The sequence below is a fragment of the Mastigoproctus giganteus genome, chromosome 2 (genome assembly GCF_048544385.1).
Source record: "Mastigoproctus giganteus isolate SK-2022 chromosome 2, ASM4854438v1, whole genome shotgun sequence".
NCBI lineage: Eukaryota > Metazoa > Arthropoda > Arachnida > Uropygi > Thelyphonidae > Mastigoproctus > Mastigoproctus giganteus.
In genome coordinates, this window is record NC_143576.1 from 19476760 (window position 1) to 19496155 (window position 19396).

The 19396-nt window shown below is 36.1% G+C and overlaps 1 protein-coding gene across 4 annotated transcripts in view; it reads left to right on the forward strand.

Annotated features, from left to right (window-relative positions):
* fmt (phosphatase 6 regulatory subunit 1-like protein fmt) overlaps nucleotides 1-19396 on the forward strand; it is a 477658-nt gene that overhangs the window by 79301 nt on the left and 378961 nt on the right. For all 4 annotated transcript variants that reach the window (XM_090388378.1, XM_090388363.1, XM_090388382.1 and 1 more), the window contains exons 3-5: nucleotides 1233-1312; nucleotides 4873-4959; nucleotides 12404-12590. In XM_090388378.1, the coding sequence (XP_090244504.1) occupies nucleotides 1233-1312; nucleotides 4873-4959; nucleotides 12404-12590 (354 nt within the window). The remainder of the gene's footprint in view (nucleotides 1-1232; nucleotides 1313-4872; nucleotides 4960-12403; nucleotides 12591-19396) is intronic.

Consider the following 19396-nt stretch of genomic DNA (forward strand, 5'->3'; position numbering starts at 1 on the left):
GGTTTGCCAACTGTTTTTAGTAATTGGTTATCCAGTTTTCTCTCTGATCGCTCACTGAGGGTGATGGTAGATGGCTCTCTGTCTTCCAACTTCTCCACTAATGCCGGTGTCCCCAGGGTTCAGTTCTTTCCCCCACTCTTTTCCCTCTTGTATATTAATGACCTTCCATTGACTGGAAATCCTATCCATAGTTTTGCCGATGATAGCACATTGCATTCCACTTTCCATTTTTGAGAAACCTTGTCCTGCTCAATCAGCTTCAACTTCTCGAAAATCTACTACCAATTCCTTAAATGCCGATCTTCAGGTAATTCTCCAGTGGGGCAAAGACAACTTAGTTGATTTCAACCCTTCTAAAACTCAGTCTTGTCTTATATCTCGCAAAAAGGATTTTTCTGCTCCTATCCTTATCTTTAGTGACACTCCGATTTCTAGGCAAAATGATATATCTCTTTTGGGGATTACCCTGACTTCTAATCTCTCTTGGCACAAGCACATTACAAATATTGCTTCCTCTGCATCTAAAAAACTTGGTTTTCTCTTTCGCTCTCGGCGTTACTTTTCTTCCAAACAGCTGCTCACTCTGTATAAATCGCAAATCCACCCTGCCGTGGAATATTGTTCCCACATCTGGGGTGGGGCCCCCAAAACCTCTCTCAGGCTTCTTGATTCCATTCAGAAGAGGGCAGTTAGGTTAATGCTGCAGGCCTCTTCTACAGATACTTTCATGGGCACTGTTCTTCTTAATTGGCTTCTATAATTCCCGCTCTCTCTTTCAAAACAGTCCGAACCTGTGCCACCACCAGCCAACATCCTACTGTCCAACTTCAAACTTACAGAACCAACTTTTCATCTTCCTCGTTTATTCATTCAGCTGCCATTTTCTGGAACAACCTTCCTTCATACGTATTTCCTGAAAATTACAATCAACAGAAGTCCAATGTCAACAAATATCTTCTTTCGTCTTCTCAACCTCCAACCCAAGCTCGGTACTAAGTACTATAGGTTCTAATACCTCTCGCGTTTGGGGTTTACATAAAAAAAAATAAAACTTAGTATCGATGTATTAATTCTCTGAAATACACCAAAATCTTCTGATTTTGCTGTATTTCAGAGAATTTTTCAATTATTGATGAAATCATTAGTGTGAGCTTTAGTATTAGCTTTTTTTTTTTTTTTTTTAAGTTTGCTTATAGTGTAATTTTATCTTCAGAATTTTCTTTTGTTTTTAGAGTGTTACTTTGAAAGAACTTATGGATGAAGATGATATTTTACAAGAATGTAAGGCACAAACAAAGAAACTTATCGATTTGTAAGTAGTTTTTTGTGATATGATAAAATATATACCATTGTTTGCATGTTATATCAATAGAGCTTCAGATTGCCAAGCTATACCTAAGAAAATTGTTGAAAATCGTTGAATAGTTGGCAGGATAATTTAATTTAGCCTTTCTTTTAAATTGTAGAGAGGCAATAAATTTTTCATATAGCTAAATAAGAACATAGAAAATACATAATGCTGATATAGTTTTAACACCTATACAGGAAGCATAATGAAGTTATGTGAGTGACCAAAATATATTCATTATAGTGAAACTAAAAAAATGTCACAAAGATAGTTACATATATTTCTGAGAACAGGTTTTAATTTTACTGATTCTGCTTGGAATATACCAGTGTTTCACATTTTCTTAATGGATTGCAATACTTTTAAATGCAGCTTGTTTTTTTTAACGAAACTTCAAAATTTTCAAGCATTTTTTTTTTTTTTTTTAATTTTGTTTTTTCCTTGGTATTTTCAATTAAACAGAACTTTTTGTGTTAAAAAGAAAAACATAAACTTGAAACTAAATATTTTCACATTTTTAAATTTATAAAACTGTGATAGTGCAGCCATTAGTTATAAATAGTTGTACTTTACACAAAACTGTAAACAAACAATTTTAGTAATGTTAACATTTTCTCTCTCAGCATGTTTCATGAAATATTTTACTTTGTATAAACAGCATCTGTCATTTTTAACATTATTCAAGTTAGATTTTAGGAAGATAAACATACACTTGTGAACCAAAATATTATGACCGCCTGTCTCCACAAATGGACACATCCCACAGTGCCTAGTGATAGCATTGTAGTGCCTCAGTTTGTTAGTACAATGTTTGAGCAATGGGGAAGGACCTGACAGAATTTGAATGGGGAATGAGTTGCAGTACTAGAAAGGCAGGAGCCAGTATCTCACAGCAACCACAGGCATTGTTGGCCATTTGAGTGCTGCTGTGGCGGGAATGATCTGAAGAGGAACACACAACTGACCAATGTGCTGGGACAGGGAGACCACCGCTGGTTTTGCTGTACTAGGAAGGCGGAAGCCAGCATCTCATCAAGCATAGCTATTGTCGGCTGTTCAAGGGCTCCTATAGTGAAAGCATGGCATGGTGGGAATTGTCTGAAGGGGGGGGGCACACAACCGCCTGTGTGCCAAAACAGAGACCACCACTTGTTGACAGCCAAGGTGAATGGTGATTGGCATGCTGTCCAGGAAAACAGCCAGCTCAAAAACCCTCAGTGAACAGCAGACTACATCTAGGGTGCACAGAGAAATGTTTCTAAGCACTCCATCCAGACAAAGCTCTTATGAATAAGCAGAGTAGCAACCTCTTCATGTTCCTATGTTGACTACTCATCATTGAAACTTCCAACTACAGTGGGCACGAGAGCACTGTGCCTGGACATTGGCAATTAAATGGCAAGTAGGTGAATAGTGCAGCCTGTTTTTGTCCAAACTCACAGTCCAACCAGACTGTGCAAGTTTGGGTGAAAACAGACTGGCGGAGGTGGTGGTATTATGGTTTGGGGAACATTTTCAGCGACATCACTAGATCCCCCATTGAACACACCATCATTGCCAGATCCTACCTTGGCATTGTTTTGGACTAAGTTTTGTCCTACTTTGTGACCCTGTAACCAGATGGCACTGGACTCTTTTAACAAGACTGTTCCACCTCACAAGGTCTGCATTGTGCAGGAATGGTTCGAGGATTGTGTCCAAACATTTTGTGTGCTTCCTGGTTACCAAATTCTTCTGACATCAATCCCATTGGACATTTTTGGGATGTGGTGGAACACAACATTGGCTAATCCATGCTAGTGTCCCATTCCATTGCCAAACTCTGGGGCACCCTGTTGAGTTGGTCCAAGATACCTGTGGGCACCTGCTGCAGTTTTGTGGAGGCAATGCCATGTTAGGTTATTGCAGCCAGAGGCAGTGCAACATGCTATTGGGTAGGTGGTCATAATGTTTTGGCTAATGAGTGTATGAAAAGTCACTAATATAGCCTGCACATTTTTCCTTTTATGTGATTTTGTGGCCAGCAGGATTTAAGCTGTTTAGTTAATACAGTGATCATATTGCTTCATAGTAGAACATACTTTGCCTTCAGAACAAGTTGCCACAATATTTCACTATTTACAGAGGAAAGACGGTTGTAGGATAGATGTGTGGAAGCTTGCCTTTAGCCAGTGGATGATTGATTGCAAGAACAAACTTCCACCTGTCATTGTAGATGTTGATAGCTTAAATAGATTCAAGGCAGAACTAGACAAACATTTGGAGTGAGTGGATGGGTGAAATGAGAAGGTTTTTTTTTTTTTTTTTTGGCTGATGCTATATAAGCTTGCTTTCTTGCATAATGTGCCTATGCTAATTTAAAACAAATGGCATTGCAAAATTTTACATTTATTAAAAAGACATGACAGCCGATTAAATTTGGGGTAAAAAATGCTTAAAATCTCAAAAAAAAAAAAAAAAAAAAGCCTCTAATAGAAAGAAGAAAATTGCAAAAAGTTTACATAGATAAGACAATTAGACAAGATTCACATGTCTGAAATAGACCATCTTGCCCAGGTAATCCCAGGCCCTTTAAATAATAGCAAATTAACAATTTGGTTTAAATTCATTGTAATTCAAGCACAACTTTTGCAAAGACAAAGTTTATTCTGCTCTGAACAATATGACTGCTATGTTTATTATTCTGTTTAAATCCTGCTGGCTATAAAAAACATGCTGTTTTTTTCCATCCGTGCATGGTTGAAAATTTGCAAGATGAAAGGATGAGTCTCTCCTCCTAACCTCATATAATATTGTAGAAGTCCTTCATTATGTTTTAGATCTGGTTTCTTTATGTCTGACTCAAAAGTTAGAATTGCAAATTATATTAAGATTTAGTTTAATTATAATTAAACTATAATTAAACTATAATTAGAATATTATATATGTAATCATTTGTCACTCATGGTGGTTGCAGATATAATATTACCTAAGAATATAATATTCTTAGGTAATTCCAATTAATAATAATTCCAAATATATGTGCAGATCTTTGAAATTATGATATGACATATTATGATGTTTGTACAGCATATTATGTACAGCTCTGTACGAACCGTACAGAGCTATATAAAGAGCTCTACAGATTTTTAAGAGAAGGTATACCTATTACTACATTTTGTAAATCCTGAACTGTTAACCTGAGTGAATACATCGTAATTGAGTGCATTGAGTTATTTCAATATTAGTAATTTTTGAAAATAAGTTTCTGTAATAGTCTGGGAGATGAATGTTGCTTCTCTGTCTCTCTCTCTCTCTCTCTCTCTCTCTCTCTCTCTCTCTCTCTCTCTCTCTCTCTCTCTCTTATTTTATTTAAATCTTGAGTTGTCTTAGTATACAGGTAGCAATATTGCAACTTCCTAAGAAACGAGTATTTTGTGGCAAATAGTTTTCTTTTTTTATAATGATTTTTTTTTTTTTTAAATTAGTATCTTAATAATAGTTGTGTGTGTGTATACACATATACTAACTAGTTTTAAACATAGCCTTACTCGACCGGAGATAATGGATGAGCTGGTCACACTAATAACACAAGAACCAGATGAAGACATTGAAGAAAGAAGGCGATACAAGTAAGTATAAGTAATTGCTAATTTGGATCTTGGAAAGTAAGACTATATACTTTATTATTTAAATAAGAAAGTAGTTATGTACAAAGAGCTTAAATTGTATTTAATCATAATGTTTGTGCATGTTTAACCCTTTGTACTGCTTCAGTATATTCCTTGGGGGTGTTGGTTGTGCCCCATTAGTTTTAATGTATCCGCTATGCAAGAACACGTGACCATTATCTTAATGCCTTCATTACCTTTTACACACTCTCCAATCATTGAATGTGCAATTAAAACTTGTCGTTATAAGCAAATTGGTCTTGATATTAATGGTCCCCAAGCATACCTTCATAACCATAAGTGTATATATCCATTGTGTCTGCAGGAGTGTGTTTGTGTGCTGAAAAATCTGGAATAACTCATGGGGGAACTCTACGCCCTCTGTCTGAGATCAGCTAACTACAGCCTCTAGTGAAGAGGACTTTAGAAATCATTCGAGTTGTCGATGGGAATCAAACTAAGACCTCTCTAAACAAGTGACAGATGGCGCTATATCATACTGATGTGTCATCATGCCATGGAGGATTAGTTATAAGCAAAGACTGTTTGTTTATAATCTTTTCTAAATAAAGTTCTAATTGATTTATGGATCAGAGAAAGCTTGCTTCTCTGATCCATAAATCAATTCCCTGATCCATAAATCCAAAAAGAAAGTCACTTCTTTTCCCTGGAAAGTTAGTGGCCTTGTACTAATTTTTTGCAGATCTGTCAAGTGGAAAAATGTTTAGACCACAGGCTATTGTGTTTATGTGGGCATCATATTGTTACTTTTACTGTTAGGTCTTTTTTTTGTTGTGTTTGACTTTCACACAGTTTCTGGGAAACATTGGGAATCTCTTTTTATAAGTTTTTGAAGTTGGAATAAATCATTCATTAAAAAAAAAAAAAAAAACACGTACAACCACTTATATCACTGTCCAATTTTATATTTATCTTGTTTTATATTTTTTTCCAACATCAGTTTTTAATTTTAGTTTTATGTTCCAGACTATGTATAATCTTCATATTTGAACTATCATTGAAATACTGTGCTAATTGTCTAATGCTCTTTAAGCTCATCAAGTTTACATATCTACAGTCATCTTACTAAATCACATTTCACTATAAACCAAATTCAGTGTATAATGGAGCACGCTTTCACCTTGTGTCAAAATCGGTATTTTTTTGTGTAAAGACCAAAAGAAGCAAGGAAGTTTAGACTTTCACTGCATCAGAAAAAAAAAAAAAAAAAGCCCTTTGTCTATGCACTCTGTATCACTCTTATCATACCCTTCCCATTTCCAGGAGGTACTGAACAAGTTGCCAATGTCAGCAGCCCAGGAAGGTAGTTTATTTTAATGGTCAACAACATGTTGACCAGATGTAAGCTTTAAATCCAGTACTGTTAGTTTGTTTATGCCCCTTGAATTTTTTTTTTTTTTTTTTTTGTCCAATTTTAGTGTGAAAATTTTGCCATCATTCTATTTGTTCCCCACTCTCACCTCATTCTAACAGAATTCTGGTAATCCTTATTTTTTCTCCTACAGTTGAAGCAGTGTGCCGACTGTTCTTTATTGGACAGTCAGTGAATATATGACTGTGTGCTATATGCCTATAACCCAGACATGAGCAATGTGTAAACACTATGAAAGATTTGCACTTAACTAATTTGTGAGAAAACCTTTCAACTTGGCAATTTTAAATAATCTGGGAATTAACCCCAACACTAAGTTAATGGAGAGTTTAGATCTGGTAGAAGTAAAAAGTCTGAATGTTAACTGTTAGAAAATTTTTAAGAATTGAATCTGAAAGTTTTTATAGTACAAATTTTCTGTAATATCAGCTTCTGATAGACTTTTGTCAATGTCATAAAGCAATACTGTGAGGATTTAATACTCTGTGTGATTCAGTTTTAATACTTTTTTTTTCACAAGAATAGATAAAGATGTGATTTTGATAATTTCTTCACTTGAGATAGTATCTACTACAACTTTCTTATTTATAATTAATTTTACTATCACTGCCTTTAGTGTTGACTTAAAAGCCTTAGTAAGTTTATTCTTAACATCTAAACTTGTATTATACTAGCTTTCATTCAAAGCTTGTAAAATAATCACATCAATTTTGGTTTAAAAACAGTATTTCCTCTAGGAGAATAGTAGATGGTTGCTGAGAGTAACCTAAGTTTACAACAACAGATCATGTGAACATGGAAGACTAGATACAGATCATTTCTTCAGAATATCAGCATGCAAAGTTTCAAAATAGAATTCTTAGATAGTATGTCAACCATTGTTTGCAGTTCTTCAGACTACATTTTCCATTTTTAAGTTATTAAATTGTTTGTAAGTCACTTCATTTTTACATCAAAAACTTAATTGCAGGTTTGGTGATATGGTTTTTCTGGTCAGTCAGATAGTCATTAAATGCTTTGTGTAGTTTATAAGCTTTAGTTTTAATGTCAGTGTAACTTAAAACTTTATCTACATTGTTAACGTGACTTGAACTGTTTGCAGATATTGCCTCCTTTTTGAATCAACTCTTCTAAGGCTAACTTGGGGGAAGTCAGATTACAATTACCCAGATGTTCACTGAGAGCCTGTGAATCACTAAGAGAAGGAAATCATCCTTTGCAAATTGAAAAAAACTGATTCATCAGTGTCTTCCTCCATTACAGCTAAAATCAGCGATGAAAATTTCTTTGATCAACTTAGCCATTATGAAAACAAATATTAATATTTCAAATAATTTTGAAACTGTTTAGAACAAATATTAAATAGGAAGGGTAAGAAAAATAACAGTGAATTAATTTACATAATAACGTATACATAAATTTGTTAAAGCAAGATGATATGGTTGGTGACTGTGCTAATGAACAAAAAATGTAGAAACTCTAAACATAATACGTAGGTCAAACAACCCAACCACTCCTTCCATACTACTGTTGTTTTTGTTTGTTATTTAAGTAAAATGACATTCAAATTACCAAACATGAAGAAATCTAGAATTTCTGACCTAGAATTTGAGAACTGCATTACTGTCACAAAGATATAGTTTGGACATATAGAGTTATCTGTTGTTAAACACATTATTTTTATCTGATTGTTTTGATTGAATGGGTTGCACATTTGACCACTTTGAATCTGGCTTACTGCATCTGTTCACAGCATGCATTTTGTTTAACCTCTCACTTTGATTGTCACATTTTCTTTTGCGGTTTCTTTTAGGAGAAGGTCCAAGTGCAATACAATTTCTATTTAATGGACTGTATGGTGCAGAGTCTGTCAACTAAATCTGATTGTGCTTTAAACCTATCCTCTGTAACACTATAGTGGTTTTTCTACTTGTCGTTCGTTTATAGAGGTTTGGACTCAAATCACATTGTAGACTGCTGTATTTCTTGAAGGTTCTTTAATCAAGGCTGTAGTTAGCTGATCTCAAGTGGAGGAAGTAGGATTCCCCCCATGAGTTATTCTGGGTTTTTTGTCCCACACAACATGCAAATTTGCCCACAACACACTTGCACAGATAATACACGTGACACAGTATGGTCTATGTCTGGTGTACCTAAATCTCTCCAACAACTGTTAAGCTTAAATGAAATATTGGCTGAAGTTGCTAAAATATTATGGAGAAATATTGCTGAAGGAAGAGTGCTATACTATGAAATAAAAAAAAAAAACGTTATATTTCTGAATTTTACTGCACTTACTGTGTGAAATAGAAGAGCTGGAAATTTTTTTGTGTTGTCTAGTGGCAGTGGAAACTGATTAAATCTTATTCGGAGTCTGAAGAGCTCTTGGGTGCCATTGCTGTAGGGGTAAACATTATTTCCATAGTCTGTTAAATTGAGGCCTATCAAAGCAAGGGTTTACTGTATTTTGCTAAATAGTTTTATATGCTGAATGGCCTTCTAGAAGATAAGTTGGTGAAGATAAAATGCATGAAATATTAGTAATCAAATTATTTGAGAAGACACTTCATAGTGAAACATTCCCTTTTCATCTTCACACACGTCAAAGGTACATAGACCATTCACAGACTAATATCCAGTAGTGTATAGTTGATTGATTAATTGGAAGCGGGGAGGTCTATGTGATTATTCTTTATTGTGCACAAATGAATTGATTGAGATACACTATTATGTCATGTGGTAGATTTAAGTAATTTATTATTGAAATGCTACATTTCTGAATGATTGAAACACCTTAATGCCAAACCTAACAGGTCTGGCTATGTTTCGGGAACTTGCTGTTTCCTTTCTTTTCAGCCCTGTTTATGTGATTCCTGGAGTGGAGTTTCCTGGGGAGTGCCACCCGAGGAAATGAATGGAGTGAAGATTCTAGTGTTGTCTCAATTAATTCATTAGTGCACAAGTGTATAGTTGTTTCTCCAGTTAATTCCCAGTTGTCTCACTTGAGCCCAAGAAACACATCAGTCCACTATGGTTCTCTCGTGAAATTGAAACCCTCACCGTTTCCTTTTATCACAGAATTACTTTGGGAGAACCAGGTCAAGTATATTATCGTCCTTGTACTTTCTGTACATGCTGCAGTAAGAAACAGTGATCCAGATGGCTTACGGGTCATTTTTTGCATGGTATATTGTTGGTCCACGATTTTAAATTTATAAGGGATACATAGTCACATAAAATCATAGTCACACTCACTTACCCATTCAAGTTGCACAGAGAGATTTTTTATTACTTTCCTCTGAACTTCTCTATTTGGTCTGTAGCATCTCATGCTATCTTCTTTTTACCACAAGTCATTTCACACCATATAGACTGTGTACATCTGAACTTAGTCTGATTCTGGAAATAGTCTAGTTCTTTCAGACTGATTTTGATAAGAAGCGTGACTGTGTGCTAGGGCATTCTTTCACTTAACCACTCAGCAGTTATATGTCATTGTTTCTGTATTTTGACTTATGATTCCTTTTCTAGGAACATAACATGCTGTAAATCTGAGGATTGCTCATATTATCAAGGCTTAAAACAAACCACAGTTTCAAGTCTTACCTTAGGAATATCAGTAAGAGCTGTGGAAATTACTAGTTTTTGCCCTGACTGTAGGCTTCCAAATTAGTTTCACCACCACTGCTGATTTGCTTGTGGCTCCTTGCAGGTGTATAGACAAGCATGTACTCATTTTATTTTGTTGGCAAAGACTTACACTAGTTCAGTGTGGGAGACATTTCTAAAAAAAAAAAGTTTGTGATTTTTTCCCTCAGATCGAGACTCCAAAGATTGTCTCGGTAGCTTGTAATTTTCATGGCTCCCTACAGATAAAGATTGGAAAGTAAGATCGCAGGATCTCAGTGGCTGGGTTTCCTGGAAATTTGGCAGTCAGAAATTATTTAGTAATGCACTATTTCATTACTGCTTAAGGACAATTGTTAGTAGAAGTTTTTGGAAATGTTTTGACTGTATAGCAGTGGAGAGCATCTTGAGTTGCATCAGTAACCTTTGTTCATTGCAGAAGCGATAGCTGTGAATGTTGTTTCATTTTTGGGAAATTAAAATTAAAACTGAATGTTGAGAGGTCAGGCAAGTAAGGGAGATGTGGTAATGCAGCATCATTGTGTTTAGTGACTCTTGTTGCATGAGAAATGAGCAGTGGTATGTTGCACAACTTGGAGAAGTTCATGCAACAACTTTCAAACCTTTTCCGCCTTCCATTCTGAATCCTTTTGACAAATTGTCACTTGGAGCTGTCACAGTGGCTGTATATATCTTTCTTTATTCATAGTGGCACTTTGAGGAGTGAATTTCTAGTTCACGATGCCACTTAAAACAAAACCATGGTTGTGAGTCTTACTTGATAAAATTTTGACATCACTTTTCCTTTGGACATTTCTTGCTGAAATTGGTTTGATTGCAGCAAATGAGGTGATTTCTAAGTTGATGACTCATGCTTTGTTTGTGGTTTATAGAAAAAACACCGTCAACTTCCTGGTGATGATGAACTCTTGGAACAACAGCTTGTTTGGCATTATAATATTTCTGAAAATTGTCACAATTCTATTAAACATGTGCTTATTCAGATTATAACCGGATGCTTATTCAAATTATTGCTAAAAATTTCCACAATAGCTTTGATTTGATTGACCTGCTTATCTGTTCCTATTTTTTGTGCATACAAGCAGTTAGAGGTCTCTCATTACATTCCTCACCTGCTAAACTCCCTCTTCTTTGAATCTACAAAGTATAATTCCATTCAAACCCAGTAGGTTAAAATGGTGAATATTCTCCTTAAACCTGACACATAATTTCCAGTGTTTCTGAAGCAGACTTTCCAAAGCATTGGCAAAATAATTTATCTTCGAACTATTTCTGAGAAGGCCATGAAAAGAGGTTATGAAAAGATTCCTTCTTTCCCAGTTTAATATAGTCAGACCAAAATATTATTCTCAAAATGAAAAGATAAAAAGCTGTGTTCCAACAAGAACTGCAGTAGTCATACTTTGAAAGATAATTAACATTTTCTCATTTCCTTTCTTATTTTGAAATTAACTTTCTGTCTTGATAATATTATAAACTCTTTAAAGTCCAGCACCTTTGGGCATTGAGAGGTACCAGATTTTAAAATTTTCCAAAATTTAGGAGGAGTTTATTTCAATGAATATTTAGCACAAACAATTGAACTTATTTACATGTGTAAACATTTATAACAACAATCTTGTCCATTCATTTGTTCTGGCAACAGGATTTTAACTGCATGGAAGATGCAATTGTCTTAATTCCCTCATCAGAACAAACTTGCCTTTATAGCAGATTGCCCTGGTATTGCATTACTTTTAACAGATAGCTTTAGCTATATTAGAACTTTGAAAACATTTCATATAGAAGCGAAACATGGAATGATTCTTTTCATCTGTTTTGTCTGCATGTTGTTACTAGAGATGCTTGCTATCTGATTAGAGACCATTTAATCTTAAAATGAGCTGGTATATGTATATATATATATATATATATATATATATAATATAGCAGTCATCTTTTACACAAATGGCTAGTTAACCTTTTATAGAGGCCATCTGTTTAGAAGCAGTGCAGTACCAGGGCAACTTATTGCAAAAGAAAATTTGTTTGCCTGTGAAAATTTAAGACCATTGCATTATCTGTGCAGTTTAAATCCTGCCAGTAGCAAAAACAGATTAAAGGACAAGATTGTCCCGCAAGTATCTTATAAAGAAAGGAGTGTCACTCTCACTCTTTCTGCATGAATTCTTAAAGACTAATGCAATTGTTGATGCGAGCACTGGGTTGCTGTCTGTAGTATATCTGAATTATAAAACGATTAATTTTTTGTAAAATGTGCCAGATTTTAAAAAATTCCACATCTTAGAGTTCTGGATTTTACAGATTTAGCTTTACTAAGAATTTGAATGAATTTTAATAGTAAATGGTTTATAATTTTTACAGATATCCAAATATAGCCTGTGAGCTTCTAACTTCTGATGTTAGCCAAATCAATGATTCTATTGCTAATGATGAAGTTCTCCTAAACAAGTTGTATAGCTTTCTTGACACTGAAAAGCCACTTAACCCTCTTTTAACCAGCTTTTTTAGTAAAACGATGGGATTACTTATTTCAAGGAAGACTGAAGTAGTAAGTGGATGTTTCACTGTCCATAATTGTAACATTTTAAGCATGGTAAATATATAATTTTTTCCTGATAAATACAGTTGATCTTTGATTACCCTGGCTAATTGAAGGGAAGTAGGAGTCTAAATGGAAAATGCAGTACTTCATACAGTAAAAAGCATTGGTTGCAAAAATAAAATAAAAATACAAAATAAATTTTGGTATAACATTTCAGTTCTGAACCATGCCTGAAGGGCATGGTTCAGAACTGAAATTATGTAATTTTATGTAAAATTATGTAATTTTATGTAATTTTTTTTTTATACGAAGAGATTGTCTCACTGATCACAGATGAATACAAGAAAATTTAAATTAAATGTAGTGTAATGAAATAATTTACAAAATTAAACACTGTTAATGATAATGTGTTTCCATCCATCTATATTTGAGAGAGTGCATTCAATGTGCTGTAATTTTTAGAATGTTCAGAAGCAACAACATATGCAAATTCATAAACAGTGGTTGAAAAGTAAGTCTGGAAATCATAGTTAAAAGCAAACACTTGCTGTTCTGATGGCACGTCACTTGTAGTACAGGAATACCTCGCATAGTGTGGTTTCAAACAGCGTGGTTTTCACTATAGCGTGGTTTACAAATTGAAAAAAAATTAACTGCGTTATGCACCAATACATTTGATATGTATGTATGTATTGTAATGACATCGATGTCTCATGGTCTCGCAAAGACGATTCCAAATTCCTGGCATGTTTCGTATTGTCTCACAACCTGCCACAATTCGATTGCAGAGAGTTTCCACATCAGCTACTGGAGTCGAATATACTACTGACTTTAAATGGCCCCACAAGAAGAAATCTAGTGGGTTTAAATCAGTGAGCGTGGAGGCCAGGCAGTTGGTCCACTCCTCTACTTCAGGAGTCGTAGATCTTGGTCATCCTCTGTCGGCAGCACGAGGTGTAAAGGTCCCATGTTCACAAAGGCGGTGATGGATGCCTTCAAATGTTTTCCTGTCTGGATATCATTCTGGGAACCTTTCGTGGCACAAACGACGAGCTTCCAGAGCATTGCCATCCGCCAAACCGTACATAAAGTGCATATCTGCTTGCTCCTGATTTGAGTACATGGTTGGAATGGAAAACCACCAGATTCTGTCAGTACCTACACTCAGGCTTTGAAAAATGATTACAGAGACTTGAGGAAGAGGTACCATAAAGCAATTGCTGATAGCAGGCAAAATTGTTGGCAACGTCTGGTGAAGGAAACAGGAAATGCTGACCCTTGGGGTATAATCTATAAGCTTTCAAGAAATAAACTTTTGTGTGGTGAAATTTACAACACGATAATTAGAGAGAATCAAGAAACTTCGGACTGGGAATCTACAGTCGAAGGGATAGTGAGTAGCCTATTTCCGGAAGATTTGCCGTTTATGGACAGCCCTGATCAAGCGGAAATTAGACGCAGTAATCGTGAATATAAGGGGACAACCGAAACTGCCATTTTTAATATGCTTGAGCTAGGTGCTGCAGTAGCTAAATTGAACCATAAAAAATGTCCTGGCATTGACCTCATTGAGAATCAAGTAATTGAAAAATTTTATGAATTCTTCCCTGAGATTTTATTAAACTTATTTAATAAATGCTTGCTAGAAGGGCTTTTCCCTCTCGAATGGAAGCTTGCGCTCTTAAAAATCTTGCATAAACCGGGAAAGCCAAAAACAAACCCCAGAGCATACAGGCCAATCTCTTTATTGGCAAATCTTGGCAAATTATTTGAAAGGATGATTGCCCCAAGGATTTTTAAATTATTTACAGAACATAAACTCTCCTCTGATTGCCAGTTTGGATTCAAAAAAGGACGTTCCACTGAGGACGCAATCTCAACCCTGCTGACTTACATTCAGGAGGCAAACAGCAAATATGTTCTTGCTGTTTTTATTGACTTTGAGGGCGCTTTCGATTCCCTTTGGTGGGAGAGTGCTCTCAGGTCACTGCAACTGGCAAAGTGTGATGACTACCTGTTCAGAGTCCTCAGATCTTACTTTAAGGATCGACAAATTAGAGTATGTGCAAAGCATTTATCATACACGACTACCGTTTCAAGAGGATGCCCTCAGGGTTCAGTCTTGGGACCTCTCTTTTGGAATGCAGTGCTAGACCAGTGGCTCACGAAGGATAGCGATGAGTTCATCAAAGTTGCATATGCAGATGACTTGGTGGTGGCGGTGCAGAGAGGATCAAGACAAATTCTCGAACAAAAAATTCAGTCAGTTTTGAATAATTTAGTGGCATGGGCGGGTTTGAATAAACTAAAGATTTCTGTCACCAAGACCAATTTCATGGTGTTTAAACACCACTTCGATTATGGAAGGCCGACAAAGGTAACCCTATATGGTACTCAAATTCCATATGTACAGAACACCAAGTATTTGGGTTTAACTTTAGATGATCGTCTCAGGTTTCATGTACATGTCACTAAAATCAATGAAAAAATCAAAAAGTTCGTAGCTGCAGTTGTTAGAATTTCCCGCAAGGAATGGGGTTTATCCAAAAAAACTCTGGTATTGTACTACAAGACGATATTTCTTCCCATTGTAGATTATGGTGCTGGTATTTGGTTTGCGGCTGCTACCAAGGTTACAACTAAAGCCAAGCTTCTGTCCCTGCAACGTACAATGTTGCTTACAGTAATACGCACTCCAAGGACAGTGTCGACAAATGCCTTACAGGTTATTGCAGGTACCATCCCCTTGGATTTACACATTATTTTACGAGGTATTGTATATAACTTAAAGAAGGGAAGGGCATTACAAATATTGAATATCACCTCTAATCCAAATAACAACATAAAGGAGGAAAAACGTAGAATTTGGGGCGAGCTTGTGAATTGCTGGCAGCAACGTTGGGATTTGAGTGAGTATGGAACTATTACAAGGGGCTTCATTCCAGCCGTAAGCTTTGCTATGGACAGGAGGGTGTCGTCTTGGTTTGCTCCCACCATGACAACGAGTTACTTAATCATTGGACATGGCTTAAGGGCCAAACTATTTGAAAGAGGATTAGAACCTGACCCCTACTGTTCGTGCGGTGAGGTGGAATCTTGGAGACATGTCATCCTTGAATGCGGACTGTATACTTCAGACAGGCAGGAATTACTAAATAGGTTGCCAAACCTCACGGAGAATAATTTACCTCTCTTGGTTCAGAGGTGGGACATCTTTGCTTTGCTTCAGGAATTCTCGGCCAAAGTTTTTAAAAGAAGACAGGAGCTAAGAAATCTATTGCAGGATAACAATTAAGGGAAGTGCTGCACATTTGACGACAGAACACTTCGTGTAATGTCATCTTTATAGGATGTTTCTTGTTTACAGCGAGATGGTCTTCTGCTCCTGGACACCCAATTGCAGGCTTGCATTTGTGGATGGACTCTAAAGTGGAGATAATGTTAATGTTTCTAAGTGTTAAGTTAATGTCATTCTAAGTGTATGTATTTGCTATTTACATGTAGATAATCGTATAATGTTGCTTTTGTTCAACAAGTGTACATTGTTCTTAGTTGGAAAATTTTTATTTTATTTTATTTATTTTTTTTTTATTTTATTTTATTTTTATTTTTATTTTTTTTCGCTGGCCTCCAAGTTTGGGCAGCCTTGGGGGCGGGATTGCTGGCACCTACCAGTATAGCACTACTTCCGGTAGGTGCAGGATTTGTGCATTACAGCACACATAGAGAATGGTGGATCCAGGTGTTAGTTAATCCCTGGTGGCGAAATGGCCTGACATAATGCTCTTTTTTTCAGGCCTGTTTTGCAGACGTTCTGTTGGTCTTGGCGCATTATAGCCTAAGTTGCTAATGCGCCAATAAAACCCAAATCAAACTCAAACTCAAACGCAGACGTTCTGAGCTTTCTCAGGAGTAAAAGGTGGAGATGGGCTTGTGTCTAGGAGCCACCCTTCATATCAGGACACACACAATCAATGTACAGAAAGACTACAGTATATATAAGAACTTGTATATAAAATCTGTTTATAAATATTGTATATAAAATCTGTATATAAATATTGTATATAAATTGATTAATATTGTATATAAATTGATTAAGATATCTTGAGAATGTATATACAGTTGTGTGTTAATAAACAAAATAAAAAAAAAAAAGTACCTTGTGATGAAGGAAATCACCTGCGGGAGATGAGACATTCCGGTTAATAACTCGGGAACCAAGCATTTCTGGAACTATGTTGATATAAAATATTTTTATTGTCTACCTATGAGGAACTCATTCCTGAAGTTATGCTGTGTATTTTTGAGACACCCTGTATTTATCATGGATAGTATCAGTTATGTACATAGTATATATGACATGTTTCATTTTTTTTTGTCCTTAATGGTAATTGGGTATACAGGTTTTATGAGATTCACTTACAGTTGGTTAATTCTCTTAATCAAATAAATAAAGTTCCATTTATACCCAAGACAAAGCAGAATTAAAAACATATTTTGGAAGTGGTTTTGCTTAAAAATTGTTGTCAGACATTGTTTATTGTGTTGTGTTTTTTTTCATTTAAAACACTTTGAATGAAAAAATTTTTAGAGTTATTTTTATAATCAGAGTTTGGAATGCAGCTACTCATGTAGCCCCTCTCTTTTCAAACCTCTTGAAGTGAGCACCTGTACATGGTGAGGGGGACCCTCCATTGATACTGCTTGTTTTTCAGATCAGCATTGCTGGGATCCACTGTACACATCCTAGTGCATGGCAAACAAGTGGGATTCCTATGGCTGACACCATAGGAACCCCGCTTGTTTGCCATGCACTATGACCTATGGAAGTTCAGAAAGGGAGATCATGGGGATTGAGGGGGGCCTCAGCTTCAGCACACTGGTTTAACCCCTGTTTTAACAAAGCAGGAGATCCTAGGATGGCTTGCCCATGTTCAGTTGGCTAGTGTGTGGGAGCCTGTGAGGTCTATCCATGCAGAATCCATCTCACTACTCATGTTCCGGGAGGACAGGATTCACACTAGTGGATGTGTAAATGTGGTGCTTGGGTTTCTTCAACAGTCCTGGAATATAATGGATGCAATATTGCAGATTCAACTGCAATAGTTAATGCTCTTGGGGAAATATATTTTATTACTGCATTGTCATCTTACACCCCAGAGTTTGTGGGCACGAAAAAATAAAAATGAAAAACAGTTCACTTAATTTCACATTAAAGCGATTTTAGTATTAGTAGTGGCAAATGACGCAAGAAGCAAGCTTATACATTGTCAGCCAAAAAAAAAAAAAAAAAAACCACACCTTCCACGTCATCTGTTCTGTCCATCCTCTCCAATAGTTTTTCTTTCAATTTATTAAAATTATCCACCTCCACAACAACAGATAAAGTTTATTCCTACAGTCAACTCACAGTTACTCCCAGTCTGCTGGTTGAAGGTAAGCTTATGCACATGTGTCCTCCAACCATCCTTCCTCAGTCTGAATTTATACCCCCTCATGTGTGTAATAGGAGCAAGAGAAAGACAATCATCAGCATTGAGCTTGTTCAGTCGCATGGAGAGTGAATGCAGTTGAATTATGGTATATCTTTAAACATTAATCACAAAAGCCTTGAATGCATATATACTATTACAAAAATACTCCACGAGGAGGATTCCAAGTTGGATGAATAATGAAGTTGCCAGATTACTCGAGCAGAAAAAGACGGCATGGAAAAGTTACAGAACACTATAAAAAGTACTGAAGCCTATAACAGCTACAAAGTGATCTCTAATAGTTCCACAGAAAAGGTTAGGCTGGCAAAGGCAGATTATGAGAAATCGCTAGCAAAGAGTGGGGATTAGGAATTCTTCACATATATAAATGCAAAGAAGAGGACAAACCAGATTGTTTTGTCCTTCTCACAAGGGTCCATTCTTATGAGAAGTGTAATGAAGTATCAAGTAGACCAATGTGATTCATCCGCTCTTATGAGAAGTATACTATCTCACGTCCATTACACTCTTATATAATGGGTGTGGGATAGTATTAAATTAGATACCCCAGCTGATGTTGCAATTGAACTCAACAGTTACTTTACATCTATATTTATAGAAGAAAACCCTTTATGACAAAGACATTATGGGAGTGAAGTTGAAAAAAATATGTAATTAATGATATTGAAATTTCATATGATTATTTAATGAAAAAACTTCCAAGCCTACAGGTGAGTAAGGCTCCTGGGGTTGATGCCACATACCTTATAATTTTAAGGGAGGCGGCAAGTGAGGGTATGGAACCATTGAGGCTAATTGAGAGCATCACTGGACTCAAGAATGATTCCATTGGATTGGAAGAGTGCCAATGTATCTCCAATACATAAGGGCCCATACAATGGGATAATCACCTCCTTATTGTTGCTAGCAAAATTCAGTAAGGATAGAATTGCGGATGGTCCTGCTCATGGAGGAGTAGCTATCCTAGTGGGTAATCAGACCCCAGTTCAGCCCTTGCTAATTACAACTAGCATAGAGGCTGTTGCAATTTGCCTTACAGTGGGATTTTTATTAATGGTCTGCTCTATTTATTTGCCACCTGGGATCGACATCTTCCAGGAAGACCTTGATGATCTTGTAATGCAGTTGCCTCCCCCTTTCTTACTTCTCGGTGATTTTAATGGACATAACACCCTGTGGGGTAGTGCTAACATCAATGGAAGGGGACGGGTGTCATAGAGCGTATGCTCAATGACAATGACCTTTCCTTTCTAAATACTGGAACAAACACCTTCTTCCACATGCCTACCCGTACTTTTTTTGCCATTCATCTCTCTA